The sequence below is a fragment of the Ranitomeya variabilis genome, chromosome 3 (assembly GCF_051348905.1).
Source record: "Ranitomeya variabilis isolate aRanVar5 chromosome 3, aRanVar5.hap1, whole genome shotgun sequence".
Taxonomy (NCBI): domain Eukaryota; kingdom Metazoa; phylum Chordata; class Amphibia; order Anura; family Dendrobatidae; genus Ranitomeya; species Ranitomeya variabilis.
In genome coordinates this window covers 261934498-261955217 of record NC_135234.1, presented here as the reverse complement: position 1 = coordinate 261955217, position 20720 = coordinate 261934498, and the positions used below count along the sequence as shown (strand labels likewise).

At 42.8% G+C, this 20720-nt stretch overlaps 1 protein-coding gene across 2 annotated transcripts in view; it reads right to left on the bottom strand.

Moving 5' to 3' along the window:
• LOC143815808 (acidic mammalian chitinase-like) overlaps positions 1-4234 on the bottom strand; it is a 36222-nt gene extending 31988 nt beyond the window's left edge. The window contains exons 1-2 of one of the 2 annotated variants that reach the window (XM_077295424.1): positions 2565-4234; positions 2340-2369 (exon numbers count right to left, since the gene is read on the bottom strand). In XM_077295424.1, the coding sequence (XP_077151539.1) occupies positions 2340-2369; positions 2565-2589 (55 nt within the window). In that variant the 5' untranslated portion in view covers positions 2590-4234. Of the gene's footprint in view, positions 1-2339; positions 2451-2564 lie in introns of those variants that run through there. The other variant, XM_077295422.1, reaches the window with a different exon arrangement.
• Between the last annotated feature and the right edge of the window lie 16486 nt (positions 4235-20720).

The window sequence follows — 20720 nt, the reverse complement described above, 5'->3', positions numbered from 1 at the left end:
ACGTCGAGGAGGAAATAGGATCCTTATGCTCAAACGGAGAGAGGCATTTTGGATCCATGAACTCAATACCCTAAGCCCAAAAGGACTGAACAAAGACTATGATTTGCAATCATTCATGTGATTATTTATACTCTGTTATCCGTATCATCTACCGTCCTTGTGTATTTATTCTTATTACCCACTCCATTTATCTGGTCTTACTGTTGGTTTTCCAGCTTTACCATTTTAGTATGATATGCTGTCAGTTTTATCATAACTGTATGATGTGCCGTCATGCTGCTGTTTTCAATATATACCATGGCCGTCCGGTATTTCTTTAACGTATGATCGCCGTTTTATGGCTGCCCATAATGTATGATGTGCCGTCAGCTTTACCTTAACTATATAATGTGCCGTCATGTTGCTGTTCTCGATATATACTATGGCTGTCCTCAATGAATTATCGCCGTTTTATGACTGCTCATAATGTTTTCCCCTTTTGTCAAGCTTGTGCCTTGCTAGAGATTAATCTATTATTTCTTCTCTACAGAGCCGCCCCTTGTGACTCTAGCCACGCCTTGTGACGTCACGTGACTGGCACTGCACTGAGATCAGCAGCACTCAATCTCTGCTTTGGAACACACCTCCACTTCCATTAGTCTCCGTGGTATGCACTGGGCCCCGCCCCCGTGATCATGTGACGTGCACGTCACTGTGGCCCCGCCCCTTCCGGCTCACACACGCAGGTCCTAGCACACATTTCACTGCTGCTTTAGAGCCCGCAGACACTCACCTAGGCACAGTCTACTTGCGGTGGATACCGCGTAGCTGCACCAGTCCTGTGCGCGCCTTTTTCCTTTCCTTCAGCGGCTGGGTAAGTCTTTTGTTGCACAGGGCACGCCATGTCACATACATGTGATACAAGCACTGTTACTTACTATCGCTATATCTCTCTACAGACTGCCACATCATGTAGTGTTTTCCTCAACACTCTCCAGTTGGTATGTACTAGTCTGGCCCTCCCAACCTATTGTTACCGTTCACCTAGTTATTGCATCACTCCCTGTTTTCTCCTCAGACTAACTGTATTGGGGCCCATTACATCATCTCAGCTATATATCTAGGTATGTTGTCATTTACCTACTATACCCCAATACCTTCTCTGCACACCTCCACTAAAGTTACATCGCACTCCTGTCCATATGAGCTTCGTGGCCTTACAAGGTCCTGCAATATTCACTTAAGCTCCATTTATTCAGCTCTTTATGTTGCAGGTATTCTTATATGATTGTATTTCAATAATAAGTATGACCTTTTTGTTCTCCCTGATGTATATAATTTTAGTTTCTTTATTTAGATTATGTTTTTCCCTTTGTATCTATGTTTATGCACATTATATATTGTTTTTTGTCCCTGTAGCACACTGATGAAGGTCCACGCGGACCGAAACGTTTGTGACTACTGTATGTACATTAAATATTCCCCTTTGCATCACATTTCTGGAGTGTGCCAATTATAAATTATTTCACGTATTAAGGTTTGGGAACCTATATTTGTGCACCTCCCATGCAGGCTGTGCTGAAACATTTTCTATACTACAATTACAGAAACACCAAAATAGTATAGCTTTTTTATCTAAATGGAGAAAAAAAAATCAGAAATGAATAAAAAAAAAGGTTGAATGTGTTGCCATGTTCAGAGACCCATTAAATTTTAGATTTTTCATTTGATGGAAGTGTGTGAAGGCTTTTTCTGTGGAGAGCTTTGTTTTAGTTCATACCATTTTGGGGTACTTATATAATTTGAATCACTGTTTATTGCAATGTTCCAGTGACCGAATAAAACCCCTGAAATTCTGTCTGATTTTTTTTATCTGCCAGCATTAACCGGTTTGGTTAATCCATTTTAGGTTTTGGTAGATCACACATTTATGGATGTGGTGATACCAAATATGTTGATTTTTTTTCTAGTCAGGAAAAAGAGAGTGATTCAAATCTAGGTTAATACTCTGCAAGTAATATTTAAGAAGTTATAGGTGGACAGAAATCCATTGTTCTCACTGATGTTAGAGGCAGATTATGGCTGTAGGACACAGCCACTAGCTGCTGGGACCAACTACTGAGCCTGCATCAAAAATAAAGACTGGACAAATGATGTACCAGCTCGTCATATGTCAAGAATGGCTGAATTACAAATTCCTTCGTCAGCAGTAACATATCTAAAATACAGTTCAAAATCCTGCTTCCTCCTACAATTTCTTGCTAATACTATTTTCTTGTTCTTCCACTATATTATGTTGCTTATTTACTTTTTGTTTTGGCCTTTTTTTGATATCTAGAGCAAATAAGCTAATATCTTACCCAGCTGAACATGCAGCAGCAGGAATAGACCTGTATCATAGAAAACACATAAACTTAATTTCATATAATGGCAACAAATTACATGATTAAATCAATCATAAATCCTCAAAACTCAGATCATGCATAATTGCAGAGATGCTGGAGAATAAGTATGGTATGCATCAATGTAACGAACCTGATGTGTAAACAATCAATGGACATTCAACTAACATTATTGATAGTTACCCGCCCAAAGCAGCATCTTCCTCATGTCTCCGTCTGTCTCAGCAATGCCCAGAGGTTGCGATAGCAGTTTATAGAGTAGGAATTCCAGCTATCAGTGTGAAAACTGTACAAGTGAATACAGTGATAAAAAATAAAAACATAATTTTGGCATAAAAATAAATGCACCTGGATATTGGATAGGGAACACTGAAAAACATGTTGGAAATATAAAATCTGGTAAAGGTAGGGTGATATTAAATATGCAAGGGCAACCATTACAAAAACACAGTTCAAGGCTAGAATTAAGGACATTAAATCTAAAATTATATAGTGATACATTTTATATAAAGATGATTGTATGTCACAAAGAGAGATTCTAAATATAGCCTTTTTTTGACTTGAGATTCTAGAGTGCTACACCTTCAAAAAAAAAAATTGCCATACCCAATATACTACCACTTAGTAAAAAAAAAAGAGGAGATTGAATTGGACTCATGCTTCAAACATGCCTCAATCACACTTATCCTCAAAAAGCCCTCTCTTGACCCATCCTCTGCATCTGTATCATTTCACTTCTCCCCTATGCCTCAAAACTAATGGAATAACACATCCATCTAAAACTGTCCTCCCACTTCTCTTGCTCCCTCTTAGACTGCTTACAATCTGGCTTTTGACCGCATCACTCCACTGAAACTGCCTTGATTAAAGTCACCAATGACTTACTAACCGCTGTGCTTTTGACACAGTGGACAATTCCTTATTACTACAGACCCTCTATTCTCTTGGCATCACAGACTTGGCCCCATCTTGGATCTCGTCATACCTAACAAACCATACATTCAGTGTCTCCCACTCACACCCCTCCTCCTCACCTCGCCCTCTATCTGTTGGTGTCCCATAAGGTTCAGTCCTAGGTCCCCTGCTCTTCTCCATTTACACCTTCGGCCTGGGACAGCTCATAGAATCTCACAGCTTTCAGTATCACCTCTATGCTGATGACACACAGATCTACCTCTCTGGACCCGATATCACCTAACTACTTACCAGAATCCCACAATGTCTGTTCGCTATTTCTCACTCGCCCCCGAACAGTCCTATCCATTAAGGTAAATGACTGCTCACTCTCCCCAGTCCCACATTGCTTGTGGCTTTGGGGTAATCCTTGACTCTGATCTTTCCTTCAAACTACATATCCAAGCCCTTTCCACTTCTTGCCAAATTCAAAAATATTTACCGGATCCGTACATTCCTCATCCAAGAATCTTCAAAAACCCTAGTCCATGCACTCATGATTTCCTGCCTTGACTACTTGACTACTGCAACCTCCTGTTTTGTGGCCTCCCTTCTAAAACTCTTGCACCCCTCCAATCTATTTTAAACTCTGCTGCCCGACTAATACACTTATCCCCCTGCTATTCCCAAGCCTCTCCTCTCTGTCAATCTCTTCTCTGGCTCTTCTTTACCCAGAGACTCCAGTTCAAAACCCTAACTATGGCATACAAAGCCATCCACAACCTGTCTCCTCCATACATCTGTGACCTAGTCTCCCGGTACTTACCTGCACACAACCTCCTATCCTCACAAGATCTACTCCCCTTTTATCTCCTCTTCCCACAATAGCATGCAATATTTCTCCTGCACATCCCCCCTACTCTGAAACTCTACCCCAACATATCAGACTCTCACCTACCATGGAAACCTTCAAAAGGAACCTGAAGACCTACCTCTTACGACATGCTAACTTGTTCCTGGGGCTGTGGGAAAGAGGTGGTCTATAATTTGGAGGACTTCGCTGCCGTGATCTCATGGTCTAGATATATTGATGACATACTGTTTATCTGGCAAGGAACTGAAGACCATTTGATCTCATTCCTCAGTGGTCTAAACAACAATTTGCTCAATATTAATCTGACTTAGAAATACAGTAAACGTTGTGTGGAGTTTTTGGACATCTTTATTGAAGTTGGTGACAATAGATTTTCACCCACAGACTATTAGGTCCGTCCCGGTGGGGCAATTTTTGCGGATGAAACGTATCTGTTCTGATGATACGAGATTTGAAAACCAGGCACAGATACTGAGACACAATCTTAAACAACGTGGTTATAACTATAAAAACATTCGAGAGGGGTATCGACGTGCTAAGTTTACATCTAGAAATCAACTCCTGATGAAAAAGACAAAAATTCCACAACAATCGGAACAACAAGTGAGATTAATTACTGATTTCAATTCTAGATGAACAGAAATTTTACAAATATTCAAGAAACATTGGTCAGTCTTGAGGGTAGATAGAGATCTAGCCAAATATCTCCCTTTAACTCCATCTATTACGTGTAGACGATCAAAAAATCTTAAAGACATTCTAACTCGTAGCCACTATGTGGCGCCTCATAATTCACCTTTTTCTCAGAGAAAGGGTCCACAATGGGGCTGTTTTAAATGTGGCAATTGTTCAGCCTGCAAATTTATAGAGCATACATTTACGTTCTACAATAGTGACCAGTCTCGAACTTTTGTAATTACTCATCACATTACATGTAAAACAGATATGGTTGTTTATTTTGCATCTTGCCCTTGTGGCCAAATTTATATCGGCATGACTACGCGCCAATTGAGAGTCAGGGTATTAGAACATGTCAGAGACATCAAAAATGCCGCTCAAGTACAAGATGCTACAACGCCTAAAACAGTCCCTAGGCACTTTAAGGCCTGTCACAACAGTGACCCTAGAGGACTCAAAGTTATAGGCATAGATAGAGTTCAGTTAGGCATTAGAGGGGGTAATTATCAAAAAGAGTTACTGAAAAGGGAGACCAAATGGATTGTATCCCTGAATACCCTTATACCAAATGGTCTGAATGAAATGTTAAGCTTCATATCCTTTATCTAGTTTATGGCGTGAATTTTAGCATTTAATGTTGTCTGTTTTTATTCTTATGTTTGTTATTTGTGTATTTTAATTTGAATTAGGTCATCTAGTTATATAGGTCTCCATTTACTGGTTTTGGCTCCCAGAACTAAAGATATATTGAATAAGTGCTGGATTTAAGGTGAATGCAGTGGCCTGTAATATGTCGGTCGCTCGGACAAGAATCAGCGAATTGATTTGTTGTAATAAATTATTATGTGATATGTTTAATGTTACAAATGTGGCCATATTGATGTTATCCTTTTCTATTATACCCGCACCCCATAATAATGTTAATAATGCACTTATTGCACTTTAATATACACATGGTGATGCTATATCACCATTTATATAGATTAGTCATGTTGGGCTAGGGATATATATTTATATATGTTTCACAATTTTTAGTTGTGTTAATTATATGTTTACCTTATTTGTATTTTTATTCTTTTTGTAACTCACAAGTTCACACATTATATGTATTTATGTATATTATGTTTTTTATACTTGTGCACTGCATATAATTATTCTTAATTATGTGGTTATGGGTGAGGATTGTAGGTTGTAAATATGTATTCAGTTTGTAACATGCCTCTTAGTTATACGTATTGTGATGGATTAAGACAATGACAGCTCATGTCCATTCTTGTATTGCTAGTCTCTGGGTCTCTTTACCTGTTAAATGTTTTGATATATGCAGACCGGTGCGCGTCCCGTGCATGCGCTGTTGTTTGGTGGGGGCCGGTGCTCTATTTAGGCATCGCGTTAACTTGGCAACCGGTCTGGTCAGCTGACCGGATCATGTGGCCGGAAGACGCGATCCGTGAGCGCCGCTCTCACTACTGAGCGACAACATGCTGGGTACGCGCCGCTACAGGTGCAGACAATTAGGTAATTACTATCACTATACAGATAGATGCCATATACAATATGGGCTACCTCCTGATGAAGCTGCGGTGCCAGCGAAACGCGCGTCGAGGTGTTATAGTGTGACCGCTATCCTTTTACTATAATGGCCGCAGGTAATATGTCTATTCATATTTGAGCATGTTCTTTATAATAGAGCCCATTTATACCTATATGGGTAGGATTTAGTTATGCTTTATATGTTCATGCCCCTTCATGTGTGATTATACTTAGCGGCTATATTAATCCACATTCATGGGATCTTATTTCATGATACTATATTTGTACTACACTAATGTGGTTTAGTATTTGGACAAGTCACTATCTATATTCTGTCTCTGTTCCTGTTATGACCCCAGTGGACAGGGTCTCAGAGGAACGTGTAAGTCTGCAAGATACAAAAATCCAGCTCATAGGGCTGTGGTAACTGGGTTGACCAAATAGCTACTCCTAACGCCAACACTAGAAGTAGCCGGGGATCATGCCTACGGTGATCGCTAGATGACACGCGCCAGCCGGAGAATCTAACTACCCCTAGGAGAAGAAAACAAAGACCTCCCTTGCCTCCAGAGAAAGGGACCCCAAAGCAAGATACAAGCCCCCCACAAATAATAACGGTGAGGTAAGAGGAAATGACAAACACAGAAATGAACTAGGTTCAGCAAAGAGAGGCCAGCTTACTAATAGCAAGATAACTTATCTGGTCAACAAAAACCCTATAAAAATCCACGCTGGAGATTCAAGAACCCCCGAACCGTCTAACGGTCCGGGGGGAGAACACCAGCCCCCTAGAGCTTCCAGCAAAGGTCAGGATACAGATAGGAACAAGCTGGACAAAAATACCAAACAAAACAAAAGCAAAAAGCAAAGAAGCAGACTTAGCTTGGAAAACAGGAACCAGGATCAGAGGACAAGAGCACAACAGATTAGCTCTGATTTCAACGATGCCAGGCATTGAACTGAAGGTCCAGGGAGCTTATATAGCAACGCCCCTGAACTAACGGCCCAGGTGAGGATATAGAAAAAGACAGACGCTCCAGAGTCAAATCACTAATGACCACTAGAGGGAGCAAAAAGCAAAATCACAACAGTTCCTGGCTTATTCTAGTCCATGTGCAGCAGAGGTGTTGGTTCATCTCTGTTGCTAATTATATATGTGTTTATTCTGGTTATATTTACTCATATTTTATGTGATATTTATGGAATATCCTTGCTTGATACATTAATAAAATTATATATCCATTTTATTTTGGATCATGTTGTGACTTCACTACCTCTGTTGGTTATACCTCTACCGACAAGCCTACAACCTGCAATAGCCGATGATCCACCAAACTGCTGCAAGACCAGCTCTACCCTCACCCACTGTATCCACACCCATTGCTTGTAGATTTTGAGCCTCGCAAGCAAGGTCCTCTCTCCTCCTCTAACAGTTGTGACTTCTATTGTTTAAGATTATTGTACTTGTTTTTATTATGTATACCTTTTTCGCATGTTAAGCGCCATGGAATAAATGGTGCTATATTAAATAATAATAATAATAATAATAATAGGGCTTAACTTGACTCCAATAGACAGAAATGAAGAGACTCACATATATGTGAAGTCAATTCGCACATGCTTCTTCCATTTGTAGTCTTCTAAACGCAATGGGTTACATACTTTTTCCTAATAGGTGAACATCTTAGCAGAAGAATACCACTTTCATTGCATAACCCTATTTAAAGGAACCTGTCATTTGATCACTGATGCCCAAACCATGGCGAGAATAAATCAGATCCTGGCTGCACAATTGCAGCCAGGTACAGTTGTGTGAAAAAGTGTTTGCCTCCTTCCTGATTTCCTATTCTTTTGCATGTTTATCACACTTAAATGTTTCAGATCATCAAACAAATGTAAATATTAAATGAAGATAACACAAATAAACACAAAATGCAGGTTTTAAATTAAGGTCTTTATTATTAAGGGAAAAAGAAATCCAAACCTACAGGGCCTTGTGTGAAAAAGTGATCCCCCCTCCCTCTTAAAGAACATAAATTAACTGTGGTTTATCACATCTTTGGGAAGCTTCTTTCAAATTCTCTAGCAATACACAGGCCTGATTACTGCTACACCTGTTCTCAATCAAAAAATAACTTAAATGACAAAGTCAAGTAGACCAAAAGATCCTCAAAATCTAGACACCATGTTGTGATCCAAAGAAATTCTGGGACAAATGAGAAACAAAGCAATTGAGATCTATAAATCTGGAAAAGGTTATAAAGCCATTTTTCAAGCTTTTGGACACCAGCAAACCACAGTGAGATCCATTATCCACAAATAGTGAAAACATGGAACATTGTTCAACTGTTTCAAAAGTGGCCTGCTGACCAATAAATACCCCAAGAGTGCAGTCTTGACTCATCCAAGAGGTCACAAAAGACTCCACAACAACTTCTAAACAACTACAGGCCTCACTTGCCTCAGTTAAGGTTAGTTATCATGACTCCACCATAGGAAACCGACTTGTCAAAAATGCTAATTATGCAAATTGTCTCTTCAGAGAAGAGAGCTAGATCTCTAGTGCCACCTATTGGAAGGTAGCAATCCTACAAGTCAATGTTGACCCTTTAACGAGCCTTGTCACATGACTTAGGATAATAGCCAAACCAGAATCTCAATTTGCAGACACTGTGTTTTGGGGTACTGCCCCTTCTCAGTGCAAAGCGGTTTGGCTGTGTGAGAGGCGTCAGACCGTTATCCAAAAAGTAATGTTTCTCCTTGCGGAGATCGACATGCTAAGTATACCGAGATGAGGAGACTTAAAGCCGCAATGCTCCTCTGGGTAATATGCTAATTATGCAAATTGTCTCTTCAGAGAGGAAGAGAGCTAGAACTCTAGTGCCACCTATTGGAAGGTAGCAATCCTACAAGTCAATGCATGCATGACAGAGTTTTAAGATGAAAACCACTGCTGAGCAATAAGAACATAAAGGCTCTTCTCAGTTTTGCCAGAAGACCTCTTGATAATCCCCAAGACTTTTGGGAGAAAATTCTGTGGCCTGACGAGGCAAAAGTTGAACTTTTCGGAACGTGTATGTCCCATTGCATCTGGCCTAAAAGTAACACCGCATTTATGAAAAGGAACATCATGCCAACAGTAAAATATGGTGGTGGTAGTCTGATGTCTGGGGCTGTTCTGCTGCTTCAGGACCTGGAATAATTGCTGTGGTAAATGGAACCATGAATTCTGCTCTCTACCAAAAATCCTGAAGGAGAATTTTATAAAATCTGTTCGTGACATGAAGCTAAAGCACATTTGGGCTAGGCAGCAGAACAATGATCCAAAATACACCATCAAGTACACCTCTGAATGACTTAAGAAAAACAAAATTAAGACTTTGGAGTGGTCTAGTCAAAGTCCTGACCTTAATCTGATTGCGATGCAGTGGCATGACTTTAAAAAGGCGTTCGTGCTTGTAAACTCTCCAATGTGGATGAATTACAACAATTCTGCTAAGATGAGTATGTCAAAATTCCTCCAGAGCATTCTAAAAGACTCATTGCAAGGGGGCAATCACTTTTTCTCATAGGACTCTGTAGGTTTTGATTTTTTTCCCCTTAGATATGCATAAAGTTCTGGCCGGGTATCACAGTTAGAGACCAGAATTGTCCAGCGTCACTCCAGGCTGCATCTTCCCAGTGCTTCTAGAGCTGATTGAGAGATATTTTGCTATGCGAGAGACCTGTCAATCACTTGCAGCAGCACTGAGACAAGCCAGCCAGTCTGACATACCTAGAGAGGATGCAACATAATAAGGGACAGCACCATACATAGATATAGAGGATGCTATGTAATAAGGGACAGTGTAATATGTGTCACGATTGACATGGTTAAGTCCAGCGGACCACACAACATATACCAAAAATGGGATGGAATTGGGTGAGGAAGGCTCTAAAAGGAACAAGGGATGGGACACCGCCTAAACTCCAACCTGTGCCTGTCCCTAAACTCCCCTAATCCCCTAAGTGGGTCCTTCCCCCGCCGCTGTCATGTGCCAAGTCCAGATGCTAGCCTTACCTCTGCAGATGGTGAAAAACACAGGGAGAGGGACAACAACAAGACAGACAGAGAAAGGGGAATTAATACTGAACACTGGCCCCACTGTAAAGCTCCACACAGCAGAGGATTAGGGACCAGGACCACAAACTCTATGAAAACAGCAGATTCACCACTGAAACCAGAGATCTCTTTATTCCAGGCTAGTCATCATAGATTACTCTATCACTGACAGTCCGCTGATGGGTCATGTGACTTTTTAAAGGATGGTATAAGTGGTCACCACCTACATCAGCTGACTAGCAACAAAGCTGCTGCCGGCAAGGAAACACATTAACCCTTGCTGGCCTGAAAGAAAAAAAGCTACATTTAAATTATAGCAGAACCAAAGCTGTCAAGAATCCCAAAATGAATCATGACAATATGTAGCTAGAAAGGACGCTACATAATAAGGCACGATGCGGTACATAGCTAGAGATGATGCTACAAAAAAGGGATGGCACCATACATGGCTAGAGAGGATGCTGCATAATATGGGACAGCGCCATATGTAGCTAGAGAGGGTGCTATGTAACAAGGGACAGTGCCAGCTGTAGCCAATAAGGCACAACACTAATATACAGGTGCTTCTCACAAAATTAATATATCATCAAAAAGTTAAGTTAGTTCAGTTATTCAATACAAAAAGTGAAATTCATGCATTATATAGTCATTACAAACAGAGTGATCTATTTCAAATGTTTATTTCTGGTAATGTTGATGATTATGCTTACAGCCAATGAAAACCGAAAAGTCAGTATTTGAGTAAATTAGAATAATTAACAAAACACACCTGCAAAAGCTTCCTAAGGCTGTGTGCACACGTTCCAGATTTTCCACATTTTTTCCGCGTTTTTTCGCTATAAAGACACGATAAAACCGCGAAAAAAACGCATTCATTAAGCATCCTATTAAATAGAATGCAATTCGCAATTTTTGAGCATATGTTGCGTTTTTTTCCAGAAATAAAATGCTTCGTGGAAAAAACGCAGCATGTTCATTAATTTTGCGGATTTTTCGCGGATTTCCAGCTATTTAATGCATTGAGAAGCTCCGGAAAAAAACGCGAAAAATCCGCACATAAAATGCACAAAAATAGCGAGGAAAAAGCGAGAAAAGCGCATGCGAATTTCCTGCGTAAAAAGTCCGGTTTTCAGGAATTTTCTGCAAATAATCCTGACGTGTGCACATAGCATTAGTGTTTAAAAAGGTCCCTTAATCTGTTTTAGTAGGCTCCACAATCATGGGGAAGACTTCTGACTTGACAGATGTCCAGAAGGCAGTAATTGACACACTCCACAAGGAGGGTAAGCCAAAAAAGGTCATTGCTAAAGAAGCTGGCTGTTCACAGAGTGCTATATCCAAGCATACTAATGGAAAGTGGAGTGGAAAGAAAAAGTGTGGAAGAAAAAGCTGCACAAACAACCGGGATATCCGCAGGCTTGAAATGATTGTTAAGGAAAGGCCATTCAAAAATTTGGGGAACATTCACAAGGAGTGGACTGCTGCTGGAGTCATTGATTCAAGAGCCACTACACACAGACGTATCTAGGACATGGGCTAGAAGTGTCACATTCCTTGTGTCAAGCCACTCATGACCAATAGACAACACCAGCTGGGCCAAGAAGAAAAAGAACTGGACTGTTTCTCAGTGGTCCAAGGTGTTTTTTCAGATGAAAGTAAATTTTGCACTATCCCAGAGTCTGAAGGAAGAGTGGGGAGAAACACAATCCAAGGTGCTTGAGGTCTGTTGTGACGTTTACACAATCAATGATGGTTTGGCGATTCATGTCATCTGCTGGTGCAGGTCCACTGTGTTTTATCAAGACCAAGGTCAGCACAGCTGTCTACCAGGAAATTTTAGAGCACTTCATGCTTCCTTCTGCTGACAAGCTTTTTGCAGATGGAAATTTCATTCTCCAGCAGGACTTGGCACCAATCCACACTGCCAAAAGTACTAATACCTGGTTTAAAAACAACAGTATCACTGTGTTTGATTTGCCAGCAAACTCACCTGATTTAACCCCATAGAGAATCAATGGGGCATTGTCAAGAGGAAGATAAGAGACACCAGACCCAACAATGCAGACGAGCTGAAGGCTGCTATCAAAGCAACCTGGGCTTCCATAACATCTCAGCAGTGCGACAGGCTAATCACCTCCATGCCACACCACATTGATGCAGTAATTGATGCAAAAGGAGCCCTGACCAAGTATTGAGTACATTTACTGAACATACATTTTATTAGGATAACATTTCAGATTTTAACCCCTTTCTGCCATCGGACGGAATAGTCCGCCTGGCTGGAAATGTGTGCTCCGGTGACTTTTTTTAGCAAAGTTTGGAATTTTTTTACCGCTTAGATAAAAAAGGACCTAGACATATTTGGTGTCTATAAACTCGTAATGACCTGGAGAATCATAATAACAGGTCAGTTTTAGCAAGTTTGGGATTGCCCTTTTTTTGCAATTTCACCGCACTTGCCATTTTCTAGTACATGACATGGTAAAACCAATGATGTCGTTCAAAAGTGCAACTCATCTCATAAAAAATAAGCCCCCACATGGCCTTATTGATGGAAAAATAAAAAAGTTATGGCTCTGGAATGGAAGGGAGCGAAAAACTGAAACACACAACTGAAAAAAGCTCTGGTCATTAAGGGGTTAAAATCATTTTTCAAGCTGGTGTTATAAAGCATTCCAATTTACTGAGATAATGAGTTTTGGGTTTTTATTGGCTGTAAGCCATAATCATCAACATTACCAGAAATAAACACTTGAAAGAGATCACTCTGTTTGTAATGACTATATAATTGTTATGACCCCAGTGGACAGGGTCTCAGAGGAACGTGTAAGTCTGCAAGATACAAAAATCCAGCTCATAGGGCTGTGGTAACTGGGTTGACCAAATAGCTACTCCTAACGCCAACACTAGAAGTAGCCGGGGATCATGCCTACGGTGATCGCTAGATGACACGCACCAGCCGGAGAATCTAACTACCCCTAGGAGAAGAAAACAAAGACCTCTCTTGCCTCCAGAGAAAGGGACCCCAAAGCAAGATACAAGCCCCCCACAAATAATAACGGTGAGGTAAGAGGAAATGACAAACACAGAAATGAACTAGGTTCAGCAAAGAGAGGCCAGCTTACTAATAGCAGAATATAGCAAGATAACTTATCTGGTCAACAAAAACCCTATAAAAATCCACGCTGGAGATTCAAGAACCCCCGAACCGTCTAACGGTCCGGGGGGAGAACACCAGCCCCCTAGAGCTTCCAGCAAAGGTCAGGATACAGATAGGAACAAGCTGGACAAAAATACCAAACAAAACAAAAGCAAAAAGCAAAGAAGCAGACTTAGCTTGGAAAACAGGAACCAGGATCAGAGGACAAGAGCACAACAGATTAGCTCTGATTTCAACGATGCCAGGCATAGAACTGAAAGTCCAGGGAGCTTATATAGCAACGCCCCTGAACTAACGGCCCAGGTGAGGATATAGAAAAAGACAGACGCTCCAGAGTCAAATCACTAATGACCACTAGAGGGAGCAAAAAGCAAAATCACAACAGTACCCCCCCCTTAGTGAGGGGTCACCGAACCCTCACCACGACCACCAGGGCAATCAGGATGAGCGGCGTGAAAGGCACGAACTAAATCGGCCGCATGAACATCAGAGGCGACCACCCAGGAATTATCTTCCTGACCATAGCCCTTCCACTTGACCAGGTACTGAAGCCTCCGCCTGGAGAGACGAGAATCCAAGATCTTCTCCACCACATACTCCAACTCGCCCTCAACCAACACCGGAGCAGGAGGCTCAGCAGAAGGAACCACAGGCACAACGTACCGCCGCAACAAGGACCTATGAAACACGTTGTGGATAGCAAACGACACAGGAAGATCCAGGCGAAAGGATACAGGATTAAGAATTTCCAATATCTTGTAAGGACCAATAAAACGAGGTTTAAATTTGGGAGAGGAAACCTTCATAGGAACAAAGCGGGAAGAAAGCCACACCAAATCCCCAACACGTAGTCGGGGACCCACACCGCGGCGGCGGTTGGCAAAGCGCTGAGCCCTCTCCTGTGACAACTTCAAGTTGTCCACCACAAGATTCCAGATCCGCTGCAACCTATCCACCACAGAATCCACCCCAGGGCAGTCAGAAGGTTCCACATGACCCGAAGAAAAACGAGGGTGGAAACCAGAGTTGCAGAAAAACGGCGAAACCAAGGTGGCGGAACTAGCCCGATTATTAAGGGCAAACTCAGCTAACGGCAAGAAGGTCACCCAATCGTCCTGATCAGCAGAGACAAAACACCTCAAATAAGCCTCCAAAGTCTGATTAGTTCGCTCCGTCTGTCCATTAGTCTGAGGATGGAAAGCAGACGAAAACGACAAGTCAATGCCCATCCTACTACAAAAGGATCGCCAGAATCTGGAAACGAACTGGGATCCTCTGTCTGACACAATATTCTCAGGGATGCCGTGCAAACGAACCACGTTCTGGAAAAACACAGGAACCAGATCGGAAGAGGAAGGCAGCTTAGGCAAAGGAACCAAATGGACCATCTTGGAGAAGCGATCACATATCACCCAGATAACAGACATGCCCTGAGACACCGGAAGATCAGAAATGAAATCCATGGAGATATGTGTCCAAGGTCTCTTAGGGACAGGCAAGGGCAAGAGCAACCCGCTGGCACGAGAACAGCAAGGCTTAGCTCGAGCACAAGTCCCACAGGACTGTACAAATGACCGCACATCCCTAGACAAGGAAGGCCACCAAAAGGATCTGGCCACCAGATCTCTGGTGCCAAAAATTCCTGGGTGACCTGCCAACACCGAGGAATGAACCTCGGAAATGACTCTGCTGGTCCACTTATCAGGCACAAACAGTCTGTCAGGTGGACAAGAATCAGGCCTATCAGCCTGAAATCTCTGCAACACACGTCGCAGATCTGGAGAAATAGCTGACAAGATAATACCATCCTTAAGAATACCAACAGGTTCAGCGACTCCAGGAGCATCAGGCACAAAGCTCCTGGAAAGAGCATCGGCCTTCACATTTTTTGAACCTGGCAAATACGAGACAACAAAGTCAAAACGGGAGAAAAACAATGACCAGCGGGCCTGTCTAGGATTCAGGCGTTTAGCAGACTCGAGATACATCAGATTTTTGTGATCAGTCAAGACCACCACACGATGCTTAGCACCCTCGAGCCAATGACGCCACTCCTCAAATGCCCATTTCATGGCCAACAACTCCCGATTGCCCACATCATAATTTCGCTCCGCAGGCGAAAACTTCCTAGAGAAAAAGGCGCAAGGTCTCATAACAGAGCAACCAGGGCCTCTCTGCGACAAAACGGCCCCTGCTCCAATCTCTGAAGCATCCACCTCAACTTGAAAGGGAAGCGAGACATCAGGCTGGCACAAAACAGGCGCCAAAGTAAACCGACGTTTCAACTCCTGGAAAGCCTCCACGGCAGCAGGAGCCCAATTAACCACATCGGAGCCCTTCTTGGTCATATCCGTCAAAGGTTTCACAATGCTAGAAAAGTTAGCGATAAAACGACGGTAGAAGTTAGCGAAACCCAAGAACTTCTGAAGACTCTTAACTGACGAGGGCTGAGTCCAATCAAGAATAGCTCGGACCTTGACTGGGTCCATCTCCACAGCAGAAGAGGAAAAAATGAACCCCAAAAAGGGAACCTTCTGTACACCAAAAAGACACTTTGAGCCCTTGACAAACAAAGAATTTTCACGCAAAATTTTAAAGACCATCCTGACCTGCTCCACATGCGAGTCCCAATTATCAGAAAAAAACAGAATATCATCCAGATAAACGATCAGAAATTTATCCAGATAGTTCCGGAAAATGTCATGCATAAAGGACTGAAAAACTGAAGGGGCATTAGAGAGCCCAAAAGGCATCACCAAGTACTCAAAATGACCTTCGGGCGTATTGAATGCGGTTTTCCATTCATCCCCTTGCTTAATGCGCACAAGGTTGTACGCACCACGAAGGTCTATCTTGGTAAACCACTTGGCACCTTTAATCCGGGCAAACAAGTCAGACAACAGCGGCAAAGGATACTGAAATTTGACAGTGATCTTATTTAAAAGCCGATAGTCAATACAAGGCCTCAAAGATCCGTCCTTTTTAGCCACAAAAAAGAATCCCGCACCAAGAGGGGAAGAAGACGGACGGATGTGTCCTTTCTCCAGAGACTCCTTGATATATGAACGCATAGCGGTATGTTCAGGTATCGACAGATTAAACAGTCTTCCCTTAGGAAACTTACTGCCTGGAATCAAATCTATTGCACAGTCACAGTCCCTATGAGGAGGCAATGCACTGGACCTGGACTCGCTAAAGACATCCTGATAATCAGACAAGTACTCCGGAACTTCCGAAGGCGTAGAAGAAGCAATAGACACAGGCAGGGAATCCTCATGAATACCACGACAGCCCCAACTAGACACTGACATAGCCTTCCAGTCAAGGACTGGATTATGGGTCTGTAACCATGGCAGCCCCAAAACAACCAAATCATGCATTTTATGTAGAACGAGAAAACGTATCACCTCGCGGTGTTCAGGAGTCATGCACATGGTAACCTGTGTCCAATACTGCGGCTTATTTTCTGCCAATGGCGTAGCATCAATACCCCTAAGAGGGATAGGATTTTCTAATGGTTCAAGAATAAAACCACAGCGCTTAGCAAATGAGAGATCCATAAGACTCAGGGCAGCACCTGAATCTACAAACGCCATGACAGGATAAGATGACAGTGAGCAAATCAAAGTTACAGACAGAATAAACTTAGGATGCAAATTACCAACGGTGACAGGACTAACAACCTTAGATATACGTTTAGAGCATGCTGAGATAACATGTGTAGAATCACCACAGTAGTAGCACAAGCCATTCCGGCGTCTATGAATTTTCCTCTCATTTCTAGTCAGGATTCTATCACATTGCATCAAATCAGGTGTCTGTTCAGACAACAACATGAGGGAATTTGCGGTTTTGCGCTCCCGCAACCGCCGGTCAATTTGAATAGCCAGGGACATGGTATCATTCAGACCTGTGGGAATGGGAAAACCCACCATAACATTCTTAATAGCCTCAGAAAGGCCATTTCTAAAATTAGCGGCCAGTGCACACTCGTTCCAATGTGTCAGCACGGACCATTTCCGAAATTTTTGGCAATACACCTCAGCCTCGTCCTGGCCCTGAGACATAGCCAGCAAGGCTTTCTCTGCCTGAATCTCAAGATTGGGTTCCTCATAAAGTAAACCGAGCGCCAGAAAAAACGCATCAATATCAGCCAATGCCGGATCTCCTGGCGCCAACGAAAAAGCCCAATCTTGAGGGTCACCCCGTAAGAATGAAATAACAATTTTTACTTGTTGAGCAGAGTCTCCAGACGAACAAAGTTTCAGGGACAAAAATAATTTACAATTATTCCTGAAATTCCTAAACTTAAATCGGTCTCCTGAAAACAGTTCAGGAATCGGAATCTTGGGTTCAGACCTAGGATTTCTGGTAACATAATCTTGTATACCCTGCACACGAGCGGCAAGCTGGTCCACACTTGTAATCAGGGTCTGGACATTCATGTCTGCAGCAAGCTTAAGCCACTCTGAGGTAAAGGGGAAAAGAAAAAAAAAAATGAGAGAGGAAAAAAAAAACTCAAAATTTTCTTTCTTATAATCCCACTTCTGCAATGCATTAAACATTTAATACTGGCCTGGCATACTGTTATGACCCCAGTGGACAGGGTCTCAGAGGAACGTGTAAGTCTGCAAGATACAAAAATCCAGCTCATAGGGCTGTGGTAACTGGGTTGACCAAATAGCTACTCCTAACGCCAACACTAGAAGTAGCCGGGGATCATGCCTACGGTGATCGCTAGATGACACGCACCAGCCGGAGAATCTAACTACCCCTAGGAGAAGAAAACAAAGACCTCTCTTGCCTCCAGAGAAAGGGACCCCAAAGCAAGATACAAGCCCCTCACAAATAATAACGGTGAGGTAAGAGGAAATGACAAACACAGAAATGAACTAGGTTCAGCAAAGAGAGGCCAGCTTACTAATAGCAGAATATAGCAAGATAACTTATCTGGTCAACAAAAACCCTATAAAAATCCACGCTGGAGATTCAAGAACCCCCGAACCGTCTAACGGTCCGGGGGGAGAACACCAGCCCCCTAGAGCTTCCAGCAAAGGTCAGGATACAGATAGGAACAAGCTGGACAAAAATACCAAACAAAACAAAAGCAAAAAGCAAAGAAGCAGACTTAGCTTGGAAAACAGGAACCAGGATCAGAGGACAAGAGCACAACAGATTAGCTCTGATTTCAACGATGCCAGGCATAGAACTGAAGGTCCAGGGAGCTTATAAAGCAACGCCCCTGAACTAACGGCCCAGGTGAGGATATAGAAAAAGACAGACGCTCCAGAGTCAAATCACTAATGACCACTAGAGGAAGCAAAAAGCAAAATCACAACAATAATATACTAGATGTTTCCAGCCAGCTAACGCTCGGCATGCTCATTGCTAGGGTTGAGCGACTTTCATTTTTTTAAGATCGAGTCGGGTTTTGCGAAACCCGACTTTGCCCAAAGTCGAGTCGAGTGCAGTCGGCCGATTATCGCGAAAAGTCGGGGATCGACCGAAACACGAAACCCAATGCAAGTCAATGGGGAAGCATAGTCGGCAGTGAGTGGAGGCCAGGAAAACACCTACAGTGCCCATTTTAATGCCAAAAACATCCATTCTTGTTTCTGAAGCTTGTCAATCTTAATTAACTTTATAATAATAGTTGGGCATTGGAAATTGGGGGTCATGTGGCAAAAGTTGTGGGGGGTAGGGCTGGTTCAAGGTTTTAGTGGGCCCAGGAAACGTGGACTACGTCACGGCGGTGGAGCAGGGAGAGGTAAGTATTTCAATGTTGCAAGTGCTGTGATCCTGAGCAAGCAGGGGGGGCCCACTCGTTCGCATTGGCACTGGCACAGGGCCCCTCAAAGTACAGCGGTGTGTTTGCACGGCGGGGGCGCCTCCCACCGGCAGCGACACTTTTGCATACTCTGAGGGGCCCTGTGCCTGTGACGTCACCAACGAGTATGCCCCCTACCTGTTAAAGAAACCTGCACTTTCATCTGCACCTTCCTCTTTGTCCCTGTGTACAGTGGTATAGTATGCGGGAAGGGGAACCTGACTTTCAGCAGGGTCAGATTGTGGCTGTGTAGCGTGCAAGGGGAATGTAGTGGTCTGGGTCAAAGTACCACAAGACTCATGTAGCACCGGCTGGGCAATGGGCAGGATGAGGAGGAAACACTGATATAGGGCCAAATAATAAAGTGGGCTAAATGCAATTCAAAATTGGTAACAGGACTAACCAGGCAGCATTGCTTAGTTCAGTGGAGGACAACTGTAATGAGAGGCAGACACAGTTAGTAGGCCCAAATAATAAAGTGGGCAAAATAAAGTTCAAAATTGGTAACAGGAGTAAACAGGCGGCACTGCTTTGTTCAGTAGAGAACACCTTTGAGCGGCAGACACCGTTAGTAGGCCCAACCCAACCCTATGCAGTTTAATATTACAAATGAAGGCCGAAAGCCTGAAGATTAAAGGTCAGGAAAATAACACAGGACAACACCAAGGTGCGGCAGACACCGTTAGTAGGCCCCAACCCCCAATTTTTTTAAAAACAGCACTTAATGAGAGCCAGAAGGTTGAAGCTCAGATTTATACAGTTGAGGACAACACCAGGGAGCGGCAGACACCGTTAGTAGGCCCTAACCACCATTTTTTTAAAAAAAAGCACTTAATGAGAGCCAGAAGGTTGAAGCTCAGATTTATACAGTTGAGGACAACACCAGGGAGCGGCAGACACCGTTAGGAGGCCCTAACCACCAATTTTTTTTAAAAAAAGCACTTAATGAGAGCCAGAAGGTTGAAGCTCAGATTTATACAGTGGTGGACAACACCAGGGAGCGGCAGACACCGTTAGGAGGCCCTAACCACCAATTTTTTTAAAAACAGCACTTAATGAGAGCCAGAAGGTTGAAGCTCAGATTTATACAGTCGAGGACAACACCAGGGAGCGGCAGACACCGTTAGTAGGCGCTAACCCCCAATTTTTTTAAAAACAGCACTTAATGAGAGACAGAAGGTTGAAGCTCAGATTTATACAGTTGAGGACAACACCAGGGAGCGGCAGACACCGTTAGTAGGCCCTAACCACCATTTTTTTTTAAAAAAAGC